This window comes from Vipera berus (genome assembly GCF_964194415.1).
Source record: "Vipera berus genome assembly, chromosome: 1".
Taxonomy (NCBI): Eukaryota; Metazoa; Chordata; class Lepidosauria; order Squamata; family Viperidae; genus Vipera; species Vipera berus.
In genome coordinates this window covers 190,702,821-190,721,524 of record NC_138202.1, presented here as the reverse complement: position 1 = coordinate 190,721,524, position 18,704 = coordinate 190,702,821, and the positions used below count along the sequence as shown (strand labels likewise).

Here is an 18,704-nt window from a genome sequence, read left to right as displayed (position 1 = left end):
CCTGAGAATAACAATAACAACAATAACAACAACAACAATAATAATAAAGGAAGGGACCTTGGAGGTCATCTAGTCCAACCCCCTGCTCAGGCAGGAACCCTATACCATTTCAGACAAATGGCTGTCCAGTCTCTTCTTAAAATCTTCCAATGTTGGAGCATTCACCACTTCTGGAGGCAGGTTGTTCTACTGGTTAATTGTTCTAATATGTGAATTTGATTATCACTGGGCCAAAGGAATACCTTTACCATCAACAATTTGAGTTGTTTCCAAATCTATTAGAAAACATTTTTGAACTTGCTTTCTATTAAGATGAAAAACCTATATGTTTGCCCATAGGCTCTTTAAAATAAATAAGAGAGATTAACTATTTTTTCAACATTTCTAATAAAGCCCATATTTAAGATCATTTTCATTTAATACAGGGCAGGAATCCAGGAATAGCCCAACAGAATGAGGCCAAGACATCTAGCAAGATGCATAGACAAGGTCAGCCCTAATACAATATATCTACGAAAGATTTCATTTGTCTTCCACCTCAATAGACTCTAACTACACATGTAAATTCCTAAATATAAGCTCTGCATGAATAATCAGAAGCAAATACACTATTTCCAGTGCAAATTGTTCCCATCTATAAAAGCATAGATCACTGGGAGACATGACCCTGTCAGTTAGTCATTATTAACTATTTTTGCGATCTGATATGATACACAATGATAACATCACAGACTTCTGAAGTTTTCCTGTTTAGAAAATCATTCTTATTTCTTAAAAATGTAAATATTACAATACTAAATCTGGAGTTTTTATTGCACTGCTCCTTTTTTATGTATTGAATTGATAAATTAATATTTTTTTCCCAAAGATATCCTTTTGAGAATTCATCCTCCAAAACCCATTCAATACCAAAAGGTTTAAGTCTTTCAATGCTTTCTTTAAAATTTCAAGTACTGTCAGTATGGATTTGATATGTTCCAAATACTTATTTTCCCATCAATCACTACTTGGGCCTTAAATAATTATTAATAATATCAATCAATTAATCATTTATCAATATTTTGCTCTGAATGATTTTGCACTTAATTTTCTTAATTTTAATTCCATTTATATCCCGCCCTTCTCCGAAGACTCAGGGCGGCTTACAAGCTTAGCAGTAGCCTTCATTCTATGTATATGCCTGCTTATTAGGGCTTTCACACACACCCCAAGCGGCATTATTACAAAGTCAGCTTATTGCCCCCAACAATCTGGGTCCTCATTTTACCTACCTTGGAAGGCTGAGTCAACCTTGAGCCTGGTGGGACTCGAACCTGCAGTAATTGCAGGCAGCTGGTGTTACTTAAGGAGGCATTAGCCCACTGCTCCACCAAGGCTCTTATTCTTATATGCTGTCACTACTGTATATCTTATTGCATATAACAAACATTAATTCATATTGCTGAATGTCATAGTAAACATTAAAATATAATTAGAAAATTTAACTAAATAAGAACCTGCTCTTCTAGTATAATTTCTTACCAAGGTGGACAATAGTAGCAACAATAGGTTAATTGTAAAAACAGCAATAGGCAGCTATTTTAAAGTTTAAAAAAAGGAAATTGTGTTGAAATACAAACCTTATTTAGCCTCCAAATGTCTTTTTTCTTTTCCAGTATTTTAAGACTTATTTGCAACCCATTTCTATTAATATTGAATGAGATATTTTCATAAATGGAATTTTAACAGGTAAGTTAAACTTATAGATTTAGTTTACCATTATGATATAACATAGAAAGATCTAGTGATATATAATTGAACAAAAATTCAGTGTTAATACTAAGATACACACACATACAAAAAAATTGGAAAACCAAGTGGTATCATGAGCCTATTGATTTTGCAGAAAATATATATCTCTTTAATAAATGTGTTTTGCAGCTTTTGTCAAGTGGAGGGGAAAGTCATATTTACAGAACAGTAGCCGTCAGTTAAATATATTATTTAGTACTAGAATCTAAAAGATATATATTTAATATTTCTTTTGGCATGTCAAAAGTAATATACAAAACTCATCACACACAGAGTACTCGGAAAATTCACTTTTTTAAATAAAGATGAATAATATACATTAAATTTTGCATGCAGGGGACAGGATACAGAGAGCTATTTTGTAACTTCAAGAAAAATTTTATTTTATATGCCAAAGGGACACAGAACACTGTCAACTTCCCATCGAAGTGATACCTATTAATCTACTTGCAGTTGAATGCTTTCAAACTGGTAGGTGGGTAGGAGCTGTGGGAGGAACAGCAGCTCACCCCGTTATATGGCATTCGAGTCTCAATCCCAAGCAGTCAGCTTTCCAGCTGACAAGCTCAGCGTCTTTAAAAGCTAAGCCATAGTGCCCCCTGGTCTAGAAATATGAAATATAATTAACTAAATACATAAACTAAGTTAACCAAATTCAAGGGGACCTAATTGTCAGTAAGTATGTATTCTGAATATTCAATCAAACCAAAGCAACTAAATATTTAGTGAAGTAGATAGACCACTTATTCAGTGGTAGTAATGTACACTCCAGAGACTGCCCCTTTTGTTTAAATGCTGACACTGTATCTTATTTCATACAACCAAAATAGGAAAAATCCTTCCCATTTCATTAAAAACCTGAAGGGAAATTTTCTCTCAAAGGGGATTTAAGAGAAGTACCCTGCAGAAACCACACTGAGTACACCTTACTCATATTTTCTTCATCATCTATGTTCATCATGAAATAGTTGTTCAGGCTTCTACACTGGTGCAGATGGCTTTTTTCTGAAAGATAAAACAGAATAATTTTAGTATGTTTTAGCAAATAATATTTGGTATTATTAGCATGAATATTTGAATATATGTTACAATATATATTATACCGCAGTGTTTCATATAAATGTTTATATTCACATAAATTACATTCTAATACTTACTAATAATTGGAATTATCCCAGATCAGTGTATGCTTTTTAATTTAAAATCCGTTTTTAAGCAACTTTAAACTTAAGGTATTTTTTATTTGTCTATTTTATATTATTGACTTATTTAAAAAACCAATTAGTTGGGGTTCTAGAGTTTCCATTTAAATAATCACACTAACTCTCTGGACAATGATAAAAGTGAGTCAAGATCATTCTGCCTGACTCTGGTGAAATAGGAAGATACACCTCAATCACCTTCTATCCTCTAATTACAAAGTAGGAAGCATGCACTATCCTGGGTTTCATACATTTCTTGCTCCCTATTTCATTAGCTCTTTCTTTATTCAGTCATAAATTCATTGAGCTTGAAACAACTGATCCTGATTAGTACTTGGATAGGGGAACTACCCAAGGAGGTAGACTAGATTGGGTATTTAAAAAAATATCCTGGTAGACAGAAATTATACTAATTCATACATTTTTGATAAAGTGTTTGCATTTAATGTATTTACCAATATAAAATATCAATACAATTAAAGAAACATTTTAAAGCTAGCACAAATAACCGCACATGGGGAGGCAGGATAAGGCCCAGAGTCTCCTTATCAATGAGATTGGCAGCATATAAAATTAATAAATAAAAATAAATACATTAAAACATTATATCCCTGTGGGAAGAACAACTTAGAATTCTGCCCTAAGTGAAACAGTTAATAGGTTAAAAAGGTTATCTTAAAAATATTTTATTTAGATATGAAACGGCTTATTCTAAGTTCTTGATGGGTTGTAGTTTCCTGTAAGAGCAGGCATACAACCTACATATTATCCTGGATTCACACCTCTTTCAAGAGTAGCAGGTAGAACCCTTGTAGGGAGAGCCTTTGACCAGCTTTGGTGGTCCACCAGCAATAGAATTACATTTTTCCTCAAAGCTCCTGGTGAGTAAAATACCAATTAGGTGGACAGTGGGCTTTTGATTAGTTTGTTATTATGTTTTTATGACGGTAAGCTATCTGGAGTCAAGAAAGTATATGGTATACAAATAGTTCCAAAAATAAATAGCAAAAGAATCATGAAGCTGTGCAAAAAAGTGCATGATCTAATTGTAAGTGAAATTATATGCAAGTTATGAAACAATAACAGGCTATAAATTTGTCTGGGCTTGGTTACTATTTACAGGAGGCTGATAAATAAGATCTCATTGCTTTATACATAGTTATTTTAATACTTAGATATGACATAGAAAATCTAAAGCTTTATTTTGAGAAAGCAAGTCCACAAATGGACCTATGGGATTTAGGGAGGCTAATCTCCAATTCACTCTCCTAAATGCAGATCAAATCATAAAACATGTTCTAATAGTAATAGCACTTAGACTTATATACCGCTCCATAGTGCTTTACAGCACTCTGTAAGCGGTTTACAGAGCCAGCAAATTGTCCCCAGCAATCTAGGTCCTCATTTTACCAAGCTCAGAAGAATGGAAGGCTGAGTCAACCTTGAGCAGGTCAGGATTGAACTCCTGGCTGTGGGCAGAGTTAACTTGCAATACTGCCTTCTAACTATTGCGCGATCGGAGTTCCTCACATCTTACAGGTGATATCATCATAGCAGCCATAATTTTTTTAAAAAAAATGCTTTTAAACAGCAAAATGAAAAGAGAAGAGAGATGTTTGATTCATCTAATAGGATGTGATAAATCAGCTGCCCACAGATGAAAGAGGTAAAGATGAGGCTGTTCACTATATTGCTACAACTTCACTTGACCTAACATCTTATTAATCTCTCATCACTTATACTTTCCCTTTAGATAGTACCTTTTTTATCTGTCCATTCCCTTTCCAACATATTTCTTCATTTTAAAAAACAAACTGATTCATTCTCAATTAATTATTCTTTTATGCCTTCAATTACAATTAATTTAATTTCAATTATGATTTCAGTAGAAAACTTTTTTTTCTGTCTAAGTCACTGTATCTGTCTTAGTTTATACAGTATTTTTTCTACATATTAGTTTACAAAATGTTCCAGGACCCATCTTGTCCCAATACAATAATTAAATTCATATGTTTTCCTCCTAAACTAGAGGCAGACCTGCTTTGGTCAAACTGTTGGGCTTACTTTTATCCACATTCCATTATTTTCTTTCTTACCTTGTATCTCTTTTTCTGCCCTCATGATGTGTGATATTGCTGCCCCTAGAATGAAAGGAGGCAGAGGCATTAGGGTCAGAGTTCTGGCTGACTCTGCCCCTTGTGATTTCCCCCAAATTAAATGGGCATTGTTGGTAGTTAAGGACACAAAATCAGCATAAAACAAGATCTCTGCTTTATTCAGAGGTAGGTAAAAAAAATAGGTAGAGGGCATTGTACAGTAGTTCTGACAGCCTGAGGATGTGTCTGAAGAATCATTACCAGTCTGGTCTGCTAATAGCAAAACGTTGAGCCGCAAGGGCACGATCTTAAAATATTAGAGAGAATTCAAACAGCTTTCACAGCAATCCATTATTCTGTCCTCTAAATATCTAATGAACAATCATATCCCAATCCAATTTGGAAGAAAAAAAAGAGAAGAAATTTAGGAAATTAATGTTAACTAATGCATAGGGGGTTTTCAACTGAACCAAGACTTAAAAGGAGCATGTATAGGAAATGTCAGATGTGCGTATCCTTCAAACAAAGCATACTAGTAAGGAGCTAACATCTAAAGGAATGAGGTTAGAGAGGCTAAATCGCAAAACTAACTGCAAGGAAATTATCATTAATATAAAAGGGTTTTTTATTTTGTTAGTCAGAAGAGAAAAAAAGGAAGGGGTTGTTCTATTGCTAAGAGATAAGAGGATAAGAGATCATGCAAAGAGCACAATGCTCCATTCCTATTCTGCATCAATCTGTTTCCCAAAGGGGAACCATATTCAAATGGGACTTACGCAGAACATTTGTCACAATAGACTTGGAGATTCCATTTGCAGTAACTCATCCTCAAATACAGTAGGTACCAATTTGCAATTTCTATCCTCTGGGCATACAGTCTGAACCAGAAATTTGACTATCTGAAATCTCCAATTTTATCTCATAGCTTAAAAGTGGTAGACTTCCTGGGAAAGGTTTTAATTTTAACTGAACTATTACAGTCCAATATCAACTGGTAAATCCCAATTTTTCAAATATCAGTTGTCTGATGTAAATCTATATCATAATTCTGATATTTTAAAAAAGGAACTAAAAACCCCCCTAACCTTTGCCCAATTAGTCTGATGAGCATCATAAACAAGCTCTATTCTAGAAATCTAAAACTGGTGGACTGGTTGATATATGGTATTATCATAGGATTGGATTTCTTTAGGGAAATGAAATCAAGCCTAGACTTTCCAAGTGTAGTCTTCAAGAGCCTAACCAAAGGCACATTTCTTATACTGGGCACAATAACCAGAAACAATTATAGGGGAAACTGTTTGCCCTTGCTTCCTCAATCGACTACTTGTCCTTATCATTGCTCTGTTAGCACAATTCCATGTAGATTTTCTGTTCTTTCTGCCCATGTATCCATTGATAAAGAGGTGAAATGAGTATGTAAGTGATCCCCACCCTTTACATGTTCTACAAACACTCAAGCCCTATCAAGACCCGTGCTAGCCAGTAGACAGAGTCTTGAATCTCCTTTATGCAGATGACATGACCATTCTTTCTACTTTCCTGGTACAGTACTTAAGGGGAGAACCTTTAGAGTCCTGAACACTGCATTGTAGCAATAACGAACTGTAGTAATAATGAACTTGACAGCAACTACACTAAAACAAAAGTACTTGTTTTATCTAGAAATGTTGTATCACTCCTGCAAAATCTTTAAATGACAGATCAGATAATTTAAATATCACAGGATTTCCTCTTCAGCATCAACATCCAGGAAAGATCAAAGGTTACTTTGCATTTTGCAAGATGAAATAGCTCCAATTTCATCCTGACATCAATTAGGATAGACAACACAAAAGTTATAAGTTACTTAATTTATTAATCCCTGGCCTAGAAATATTGCTCTGAGACCCCTCTTGAAACAATTCAGTCTAAATTCTTAAGGGATTTATTTGGTGTGCCTCTATATATTTCTAATCCTACACTAAGGCTAGAAATATAGCTGGCTTTCACACAGGTCTCTAAATGGCTCATTTGCTTCAATTATTCACTTAAATTGATTCACTTTAAGAGTGCTTGGGTTTTTCTGACTCTTTCTAACAATTTTATATCTACGTGATCCAAGAAAATTAAGCTGCTTGTCTTGTGATTTATCCTTATCTTTACAATACTATAATTGAATATATTAGTTTTTTACAAAATCTGATCAGAGATGAAACAATCGACACATTCTTCCATAAAGACCTCTGTTCTAATCTGAATATATATAACTCAGACTTCTTCATTAGATGTTTTATGGCAGCCTCCATCATACAGTGGATAAGCCAATGATATTGCAAAATTTTACACAATTATTTTTGTTTTCACACTAGACTAATATAAACACTGTAGAATACAACTTCCCACACTAGATATTAACTATTTAATTAATTAAAAGAATCTTAAGCACCTTCGTATTCATTCTCACACTTTAGTATATCTTTATAAGATTATTTCTTAGTTATCCTAACATTATTAAGTTAGTGTTATTAAGTTGCGCCTTAGGTACAAAGCCTGCTGGGTGACTTTGAGCCAATTATTCTCTCTTTGATCTACTTCTGAAATATTTTGTTCCATCTTTGGAGGTAAATGCATTTTTCATTTCAACCACCCTCATGCTGCGCATTGATTATTTTTGTTGCTTTTTTCAGTATAACCAACTCATCCTTTTTATTTATAGTAAAGTATGAGAAAAAGAATGCTAAGACAATTTTAAATGGAATTTTAAGCAACTGTTCAATTTAGATAAAAACTACAGCATAATGTTCATTAAAGACATGCCAATCTTACAGTTTACTTAAAAGATTTGTGCCCATTATTTAGTTAATTAATTTATCAAAATTATTTGCCACCCACATCACAATTCAAAGCAAATCTGAGCACCTTACACCAAGATAAAACACAGGAAATTAACAGATATTAGTGTCTATAAAACATTCTTATGAACATTTGATCACGAAGCAATGGCAATCACTTCTTTTGATCTGGGGAAAGCCCTCCGAACCCGACAGGAGAAAGGCTAGCCACATGCCAGCATCTACCCCAAGCCACCTGCAGCCGAAGTCCTGGAGCATTAACCAGAACAACAGTGAACAGCGTGCTTGGAATTGGTGAGAGTATTTGATTTCTCTCCCTTATTTTGCAACTAAGTCCCTGGGAAAGATCCCCAAAGCAAAAAATCTCCGAAAGTGAGGGGAGGGGAATACATTCCCATTCCCCCATAGACGGAAGCGGCGAATTAACCTTTAAGGAGGAAAGAAACATATTGAAATTAAATATAAAATACTACAATCTGATCAAACTTAGAAACTAAAACAAACTGCTAAGATTATATTCTAAATGATTTTGATGAAATTATATATATATAAAAAATAATAACTTCTTGTCTGAAAGAGCTGGAAAACAAATATTTGCTGACATCTAGTGGACAATTAGAATATAATACATTAAAGACAACGCCCAGAAAGAAAGAAAAATCTGTTCCTATGAACTCTAATAATCTTTAAGAACATAGTTGCCAGGGAACAAAGAAGAGATTGTATACTGGGCCAGCTATAAGATTGGAAAATGTTTGAAGGAAAAGAAATAATTTGATTGTGGTATAAATTTATGAACTGTTTAAAAACTTTGATCTATGACTAATTTTTGACAGAGAAAGTTACAGGAAGGAGTTAAGGTGGCTAAATATATTGAATTGCAATTCTGACTGGTTGACAATTGACTCCTGAAAGAAACAATTGTTATAAAACATTGATTTTACTGAAACTTTGACAATTGAAAATTACACTGAATTATAAAAATTATATATAAAGACAAGAACTATACAAAATTGGACTGTTTGGATTTTGAGTTTTGGCCACCTTGACAAGGCTAATTACAGAGAGTATGGTACTTATGATGGATTACTTGAAAGGGGGAGATGACATGGATATGACATATTCATCAAAAAAAATGATAGAAAACCACACTTAATATCTAGTCTTGAAGGATTCAGCCAGAAAGATCAAAGACCTCTAGAAACAACCTTTCAAGACAAGACAAATACTTTCCAAGAAGAAATTTATGCAATGCTATGACAGATACAAATCACAATAGCTCTAAACCACAAGGAGATTAAGCATAACTTTGATAACATAAATGACTACACTTCTAACTTAAATTTACAATCAAAAAACATCCAAAGAATGATGGTAAAGAATGAACAAACAAATCAGATAACAGAACGTGAACTAGAAAAAAATGACTTAATTGGTGAAGTTACAAAAGAAAAAACACAAGATTTGGATACAACAATAAATATGGAAAAGATACCTTATGCATTAGAATGTCATAATAAACCTGAGAAGAAAAAAGACTAATGTCAGAATCCATTTATATTTCATTTCTAACTCCTTATCTGTGCAAATCTAAATCTCACCACCTTACTGGATTCTGCCATTCCCAAGGAGGGAAAGAGAAGACAGGGTTGTTAAAAGCCATATCTATCCCTTAGATGCAAGGTTTGTTTATTCAGCCTGCGTGGAGGCCATCACAAAAGACCAGGGAAGAAACCCTTTGAACTAAGAAGAACAAAGAAAGAGGGAGGGGGGAAATTCTGGTTTGCATCTCCGACTGGAATGTGAAGGGGAGGAAGTAATAATGTTGCAAATGTACTGGGGCTCTCCTTTCCCTTGAGGAGTTTTGACACCTGAAACTTGACTGATCTGGTACTGACCAAATGGACTGGGGGGAGGGGTTTTACTCGGGGACACTTTAAAAGTATCAACCTGTGAGACAGTTTCCAGATCCTGTCTATATTATCCACTGTCAACCATGTTTTAGTAAAAGTTCCTGTTTGGATAATCTCGTCTCCAAGAGTTCTTCTTTCCTAAGATGTGGATTGGGGTTGGTTCTGACAACTTAACAAAATGGACACTGCTAGGAGAATCACTTTTTGGGAGACAAAAAGCATACATCTCATGAATTATATATCCTCTACTCCTAACAAGAACTACAAAAATACAAGAAGTGTTTGACAATTCAAAAATATTAATTTGGAAAACAATTGGAAGAAGATTAGAGACGGGCTTAAGAGACTTGACTCGCCCTACCAGATGGAATATTATATGACCAAACACTTGTTTGAATATGGCTTTGGCTATAAAGGGGTTTTAGAATAAGTGGGATAAGAGATATAAGTAATATAATATTTTTTGATAAGATACAAAATGTAAAAAATATTGGGATGATGTAAGTGAAGGAAAAGTTTGAACTTTAAAGACAAATTAAGTTTGAAAAGATTTAGGATTAAGGAATGATTGAAATATGGAGGGGAAATTAGGCTTAATAAGAACTTTGAAAAAAGGATATATAGTGATTCAATCAATTTTTACAAATAGAAGTGAAATATAAATTGATTAGAAAAGATGTTACAGGTAGATGTTATGATAGATAAGTAGTATAGTATTTCTATAATATATGAAATATGAAAATACTGGGATGATATATTAAAGTGCAAAATTTGGATATTTAGATGTTAATTACTGAAAAAATTATTTGATAAGAATTGTTTGAATATTATGGAGAAATTGAGCTTAAACAAAATTTATGAAAATAAGATATATGGTAAATCAATAAGATGACTTTTACTAAAATAACATAAGTTGATAAGAAAAAAAATGCTATATGTGGACGCTATTATTGTTGGTATAAATATAGAAGAAAAAGGTTTTATCTAATCATTTATATATGGAAAATATCAAATATCAAAAATTATATTTGTTTAATGCTGAAGAAGGAGAATACTATTGGGAGAAGAGAGGATCAAGGAAATATATTATCAATTGATATGCTAATTATGGAAATATAAAAATTAATTATTATTGACTGCTAATTAACTATTATTGATTGTATATTTTTTAAAAAAAATCATGAACCAAGGCAACACGCTGTACACTAGGCACTAAGGTTGTTATTGTAAAAAATCAATAAAACTTTTACAAAAAAAAGAAGTTTTAATATATAGTAGAAGAATTGGTATGCTTTCATTGTTCCAAATATTTATTTATTTATTTATTTATTTATTTTATTGGATTTGTATACCGCCCTATTCCCGTAGGACTCAGGGCGGTTTACAGGGCAGTTAAAACCATGAATACAAAAAATTAAAAACAAATAAAACAATTAAATTAAATTCAAGCCCCAAGAGTAAATCTAAAACCCAGTTAAATTAACAACCCCACAGTCTGGACCAAACAGATCGAAGAGCCAAGTTTTCAGGTCCCGGCGAAATGAGCGAAGGTCAGGGGCAGTCCTAAGTTCCGTGGGTAGTTGGTTCCATAGGGCAGGCGCACCCACAGAGAACGCCCTTCCCCTGGGAATAACCCGCCGGCATTCATTAACCGGCGGTACCCTGAGAAGGCCCTCCCTGTGGGGGCGCACAGGACAATGGGAAGATGATGCCGGCAGCAGGTGTTCCCTTAGACAGTCCGGACCCAAGCCATTTATATATGCCTCCATTACTTAAAATAAACCAATATAATCATTGGGCCATTTTAGTGTAATATTTCTAGCAAAAAGGCCCAAAATTAATCAAAGACAGAGCAAACAATGGAGGACTGATTCAATGTGAAATCCAACTAACTCTGCAATAAACATAGGACATTACCAACAGTATGAAAGGGAAAACTCTATAATTAAGCATTCTTTGCCCTTGCTGGGAGGTTGAACAACTGGCCCTATGGTGCAGCCAGAACAATCTGGAGTTGAACACATCTAAAACTGTAGATGATAGTGGATGTTAGGAGGAGCCCTTTTATTCTACAACCTTTTATTATATTAGACAACACAGTATCAACAGTAGAGATTTTCAAGTTTTTGGCTTCTCTAATCTCCCAGAACTTGAAATGGACACCTAACATTAGAACCATCATTAAAAAGGCACAACAGAAAATGCTTTCCTGCATCAGCTCAGAAAGTTCAGACTGCCCAAGGAGCTGTTAATACAGGTCTACGGAGGAATTATTGAATCTGTCATTTGTACTTCTATATTTATTTATTTATTTATTTATTGATGGGATTTATATCCCGCCCTATCTCCCGAAGGACTCAGGGCGGCTAACAACAAAACATATAATAAGTACAGAAATCAAGATAAAAATAAAATTGAAATCATCTGTGCAATAAATTAAAATTAAAGATTAAAAAATAAATTAAAATTCCATAGGGCTGGCGCTCCCACAGAGAAGGCCCTCCCCCTGGGGGTCGCCAGCCGACATTGCCTAGCTGACGGTACCCTGAGGAGGCCTTCTCTGTGTGAGCGTACTGGACGATGGGAATTATAACTGTCTGGTTTGGTACAGCAACCAAACGGGACAGGTACAGATTTCAACAGACAGTTAGGACTGCAGAAAAAACTAATGCAACCATCCTGCCTTATTATTATAGGATAACCAGGTAGGATATTCCTCACATATACTAGTTACATTGAACTCCAGTCATGGCCTGACTCTCTAAATAATTTTTCAAGGAGTAATAAATGAATTGGTAGTGAGTAACTATTATGTTTGGCAAGCAAGTAGTATCATGGTAATGAAAGGCCGAAATATCATGAGAAAAGGAGATGAATCAAATATTTATGGATTAGCTCTAGTACCAGCTCAGCTTCTACTCAACAGCATAGGTGGCTTTTCTACAAGCCACTTCGATCCTACGTTGCTGTTGGTGAAAACTTCCAGATCGGTGACAAGCATGATCATTTGGACTGAATTACTGAAATACAGTTGGATAGAGGAAAAGGCTGGTGTTTTTTTTCTGAACATAAGCAGCAGATTGTCTGATGAAATAGCAATCATGGACTGCAGAATCTACAACTGCTCAGGTCTAATATGCAAGTGGGAAACCCACATTCCATGAGCTGGAGGAAAAACATAAAATGGTCCTTGTGGCATATAGTCTACCTCATATAAATCACATTCCATCCATATTACCAAATAGCTGCTTGGCAAGCCGGCTGCAATATAATTTAGCTGGGCGGAAAAACAATTAGTCATTTGCAGACAAAATTGCTCACATACATTCCAACTGGGGAAGCCTTAACTGCAATGGTGTACTATCTAGTTATAATTCTGTTGAAATTATCGGTATGCTTTCAATCCTAGGCTAGCCAAGCGAGGTGCATGAAGCTTTTCCCAGTGCCTGGAAGCTGTACAAGTTTGAATGGGAAGAAATCATCTCCAATTCAATCTTATTAAAACTGAAGGAGCCAGATCTGGGGATGTTTTATCTCAAACCTTGGATGGGATAATAATTTCCCATCCATGTTTAGAGGCGCAATGTAGAGGTCTTCCCTGACTCATAACTTCTGCTTGAAGTGCAGATAGCAATTGTGGCCAGGAAGATCTTTGCACAGCTTCATCTGGTGTGCCAGCTGAGCCCTTCCAAGATCAGAAGGCCAAACAGACAGCAATTCATGCCCTAAGCATCTCATGGCCTGATTATAGTGTACAGATTATAGTGATGCGCTTTACATGGAACTGCCATCTATCAGATCCTATTGTGGAAAGCCCCCACCCCACCTAGAGAATGAAGTATTCTGGGGAATATTAAAAGAGGCAGAATATTATATTTCCCCTAAAGGAGAAGAGGATAAACATGTCTTAAAAGCAGAAAGCAGCCCCTATAGCAGTCTTCTTGCTATAGGAAAGACAGCTGCCAGCAGAAGCCTAAAGTCTTTAGAAATGGATATTTTGTACCCATTAAGAAAGCCAGGCCACCCCATTCATAAACAAAATGCCTTCAGCCACAGCTCCCACAGAAGGCTGGAGCTGATGGGATTCCTAAAATCTACATTCTCCAACCAGCTTCAAGGACAGGGCATGATCTCCCAGCCACAATGGGAGTCAGGCAACAATAATTAGAATATTAAAAGAGCGCACTCAAGCACAGGTTAAAGTACATTTCACAACAATCAGGCATTTCAATCACAAAGCTCCAAAGAATGTATAAAAACCCACCTACTCTCAACTCCATATGGTCAGCTGTCCCAGAACCGCATGCTGTTGTTGCTTCTGCTCACCAGTGAACAGAGACCTTATTTCCTAGCAGCCAGCCTCCATTTTATTTTCAGTGTCTTTCTTGTGCATTGGAACTGGTCCTGATTTTTCTTCCAACACTAGGAAGCATGCCTTCCCTGTTGTAGTTGCTGCCCCCTAGAATAAGGATCACCCCCAAGATCCAGATGGCCTTCACCAATATTCTAATTTCAAGAAGGCTACAAAAAATTGAATAGCTATCTGGGACCAATTTTTATTAGATTCTGTCTGATCTTCCAGCTGCATCCTTATCTGGAAATGGCAGATTTTGATAAACAGGGTGCAAGGGCTGCCTTCAATGTTAGTTCAGACAGGTAAAATATTACATGTAACTTGTGGGAGACTATCAATCATATCAAATAATATCATTTTGTTTCTTCATTTACTGATTGCTTGTGTATTTCCAGGCCCAATTCAGTCCAGTCTTTAAGACTGGCTGTGGAATCCCTGTTCATAGGCTTACAACTATGGTCTAAACAGATTGGTATGAAAGACATTAGGACTGGGATCACATTACTATGGACATCCTATGACAAGTACATTAGTTCTAAAAACTTGTTTTTTTACTGACTGTATGTAATTAATCTGATTTTGTCAATGCACTTTAAAAAGTCAATCTTTCTGTGGTGTTTTTAATAACAACACTTTTTCTTGACAGAAATTCAAAAGATATAATGACATGTGATTTTCCAGTTTCCATTGTTTCCCTGCCACTTTATAGATAACTTGCTTTTCAACTCTTCTATTTTTGCTTCCTCAGTCTATAAAAAGATAGTTAGTGTCACCATCTAAAAAGTGACACTAAAAATAAAGTATGAACATGCAGCATGTTTTTCACATATTCTGGGGCTATTTCCTCCTCACTCATTTACTAGTGTTAAGAAAAGGAAGCCTAGATTGACTTAATCTTGCAAATACTGTTATAATCCAGTGTTAATTAACTGAACTGCTCCAATTAAAATCTGATTTAAAATCAAATTTGATGCTGTTTAATAAACAAAACAATTGCATTTTAACATACTCATTTTAACATACCAGGTTTTTAAAGAATATTTAATATTCAATATTTAAAAGATCCCTATATGTGTCACCATTAGTGGCTGAAAGCAAGTGCATCATTAAGTAACTGTATACAGCATCAAAAAAGGGGTCTTAAGATGGATAATTTGATGGGCTGTTCGTGTGTATGTTTTGTTTGTATACAGGATACAAAATATTTTTTGAACATTGGACAAACTGGAAGCTCATAGTTTGATTTATTACAGTATTATATAAATAGCTGCAAAATGTTTATGACATCCTTTGGATCTGTCCCATCCTGGTGAATGGGGAATGAACCTTGCCCAGACTAAAACCAACAACCCACAAAAGTATGATAGCATTATGCAGACCTTCCAAACCACAATGCAGTCAAGCTAATTTCAAATCTTGAAGTTATATTAGAACTTAAGCTATAAAGTATTTAAGCAATAAAAATATTATTCCATAGGGTGACATACAATGTATCAACACTATCCAATTAGATAAAAGAAAGCAAAAATGTCTATATTTTTTCAAAAATATTGTCTGCTGCCAGGAATATTCTCTAACCAGATAGGGATGCTATTCTGCTTATTAATCCAGATAAACCTAGGGCTACCAGATCTAGCCTGCAAAAATCCAAATTGCAATTAAGCAAAGGAGAGAGTTAGAAGTAGCTGCATGTGATATTTGCCATCCATTGGTCTTCCAGATTTTTACAGCCCAGACATAGTAACTCTAGTCAAGAGGCAGCATGGCTGCTTCCAAAAACATCTTGCTTCACTGGTGGCATAGAATAGAATAGAATAGAATAGAATAGAATAGAATAGAATAGAATAGAATAGAATAGAATAGAATAGAATAGAATAGAATAGAATAGAATAGAATAGAATAGAATAGAATAGAATAGAATAGAATAGAATAGAATAGAATAGAATAGAATAGAATAGAATAGTTTGAAGAAACCTTGGAGGTCTTCTAGTCCAACCCACTGCTCAAGAAGGAAACTCTATACCGTTTCAGACAAATGGCTGTCCAGTCTTCTTAAAAACTTCCAGTGTTAGAGCATTTACAGCTTCTGGAGGCAGGTTGTTCCATTGGTTAATTGTTCTAACTGTCAGGAAATTTCTCCTTAGTTCTGAGTTGCTTCTCTCCTTGGTTAGTTTCCATCCATTGCTTCTTGTCCTGCCTTCAGGTGCTTTGGAGAATAGCTTGACTCCATCTTCTTTGTGGCAAACCCTGAGATATTGCATTACTGCTCTCATGTCACCCTCGTCCTTCTTTTCATTAAACTAGACAGGCATGTCAAACTTGTGACATCACATGACATTGTGCAACATATCGTGACTTTTTCCCCATTGCTGCAAATGGGGTGGGTGTGGTTTTGGCGTGACACATCTGGCCCGTGGACCAGCAGTTGACATGCCTGAACTAGACATACCCAATTCCAGCAACCATTCTTTATATGTTTTTTTTTACAAATTTTATTGATTTTCTAATATTACATTCACATATTTAAAAAGCAACGTGGTGGCTGGGTAGTAGTAATTCAATTACATACAGATATCATTAGTACAGATTTCAAATTGTTACCAAACATTTTCTCTCTTTTTCCCTTCATATATACTGTCTATTTGTAAATTTAAAGACAAGTTTTATCCTATCAATCACATAAAAATAACTTTCTTACATATATCCATAGTTTTTAGTTTACACATATTCTAATTGTTTTAACATACAATCTTTTAGACAATCAATGACCTAATAGATTTTTCAGTTTTAATTTCCACTAACATTTAGATTTAACGTTTAATATTTATCATTCCCAAGATTTTTAGCATACTCCCAATTCATCTATCACCATTCCTCACAAAATCTAATATTCAAAATACACATCCCATTTAACTTCTCACCCTCAATGTCAACAAATTTAGGATACAATATGATATCCTTACTTTTTTGCTAATTTTCAGGGGGGTTTTTAGTAAGCAAAATTTATTTTTATTTCAATATTTAATACTTCCTCTCTTCCTTTTTGTATCTGCTATCTCTTGCTTAAACTGATAATTTTCATTTTTAACATACCATATAGACCTATTTATTACTTTCAACAATAAGTTTTTAGCTTATCTACATTATTCACCTTTTCATGACCTTTATGCACAAATCAATATTCAAATTAGCTATTATTATTTATACTGCTAAATTTTAATGACCAAAATTTTTTCTTTATCTCAGTTCATAACAATGTCTTGTGTTCAGCATACATATCTTATCTATTTAAATACATTCTGTTTCAGATTTCAATAAGATGGTTGAAATTCCATTCTTCTTGAGTCTTATTCTGGCTTTTTTCCTTTGCCAAATCATCTTCCATTGGGTCATCGAACCAATCTCCTTGTAATATCATGTATATTAATTGATATTGGCAAAACCATCCAGTCACCTTTTTTTTTGAGAGGAATTGTAGGTCTAGTGGGTCGTCTCTTTATTCTTCCATATTGACGTGGTTGTTCTGAATTGTTTGTCTTCTCATCCAACTGTTCTTTTTCTAGATCCTCTAGTTCCATCTGAGTTGTATGTCTTTTCTGGATTTTCAAATATCAATATTTGTTGAATAGTAGATTCTTCTGTCATCGTATTTGAATGTTTCATTTTTTCTATTGTATTTTGTATAGATGGTTCTTTAGTTGTGGTCAAAGTTTGGGCTTTCATATCTGGGCTGTCTTCTTGTTCCTTCCCATAGCCTGTTAGTATTTCATGGGTTGTGGTAAGAATTTGGATTAGTGTTTTCAACATAGCGAGAGTTTGTTCATCTTCATCCATAAATAAATTTTGTTCCTGGTCTTCTTCCATATTAGTATTTTAAGCTAAAGGCTTTACACTTAGAAAATCCAAAAGAGAGAATTTTTTTTTCTAGGTAGGGAACACAAAGCCTTTCACAGCTGTTGTTTCAAAGTTCTCAAGGTTATGTATCTTATCTATTTCCCTGGGCAGTCAGCCAGGCCCCTTTTAAAGTTTCCCTTTGAGTCCCAAAGTTGTCTTAATCTTTTTAGTTTTTCTTATAAGAAAGAATCCAGATTTCCATCAGAAGTAGACAGTGAAAAATAAGAAATAAAAAATCGTTCAGTCCACATGCTTTGAGAAATAAAATTCCAATTGGGATTCAGTTACTTTTTCAACATTTAAAATGCCTCTGGGTCTTTAGTCGCCACTTTTTCTGGAGGGAGGGCTAAAGTCCTTCCCTCACCGCAGAGGGGAAAATGCTTAGCAGCCTAAGGAGGTACAGAAAGTAATTAGGGTGTAAAAGAGGTAGATCTCACCCAGTCTCTTCCGCGCTGGTTGCCTGGTGGAAAATGTGACATCGGCTGTTCACAGCTTATTTATTTATTTATTTATTTATTTATTTAGTTGCATTTGTATACCGCCCTTTCCCTGAGGACTCAGGGCGGTTTACAGGGAATTAAAAATCAAAACATACAAAAGTTAAAACCAGTTAAAAAGTA

The 18,704-nt window shown here is 34.7% G+C and overlaps 1 protein-coding gene across 4 annotated transcripts in view; it reads right to left on the bottom strand.

The window, feature by feature from the left end:
• The window catches only part of ADARB1 (adenosine deaminase RNA specific B1), a 70,991-nt gene that overhangs the window by 29,209 nt on the left and 23,078 nt on the right, over positions 1 to 18,704 (bottom strand). The window contains exons 1-3 of one of the 4 annotated variants that reach the window (XM_081314673.1): positions 5,090 to 5,112; positions 2,722 to 2,796; positions 1,620 to 1,683 (exon numbers count right to left, since the gene is read on the bottom strand). Coding sequence is in view for 2 of the 4 variants with exons in the window: in XM_081314671.1 (XP_081170797.1) it covers positions 2,722 to 2,796; positions 5,090 to 5,114 (100 nt within the window). In the remaining 2 variants the exon portion in view is untranslated. Of the gene's footprint in view, positions 1 to 1,619; positions 1,684 to 2,721; positions 2,797 to 5,089; positions 5,135 to 18,704 lie in introns of those variants that run through there. The other 3 variants (XM_081314671.1, XM_081314672.1, XM_081314674.1) reach the window with 3 other exon arrangements.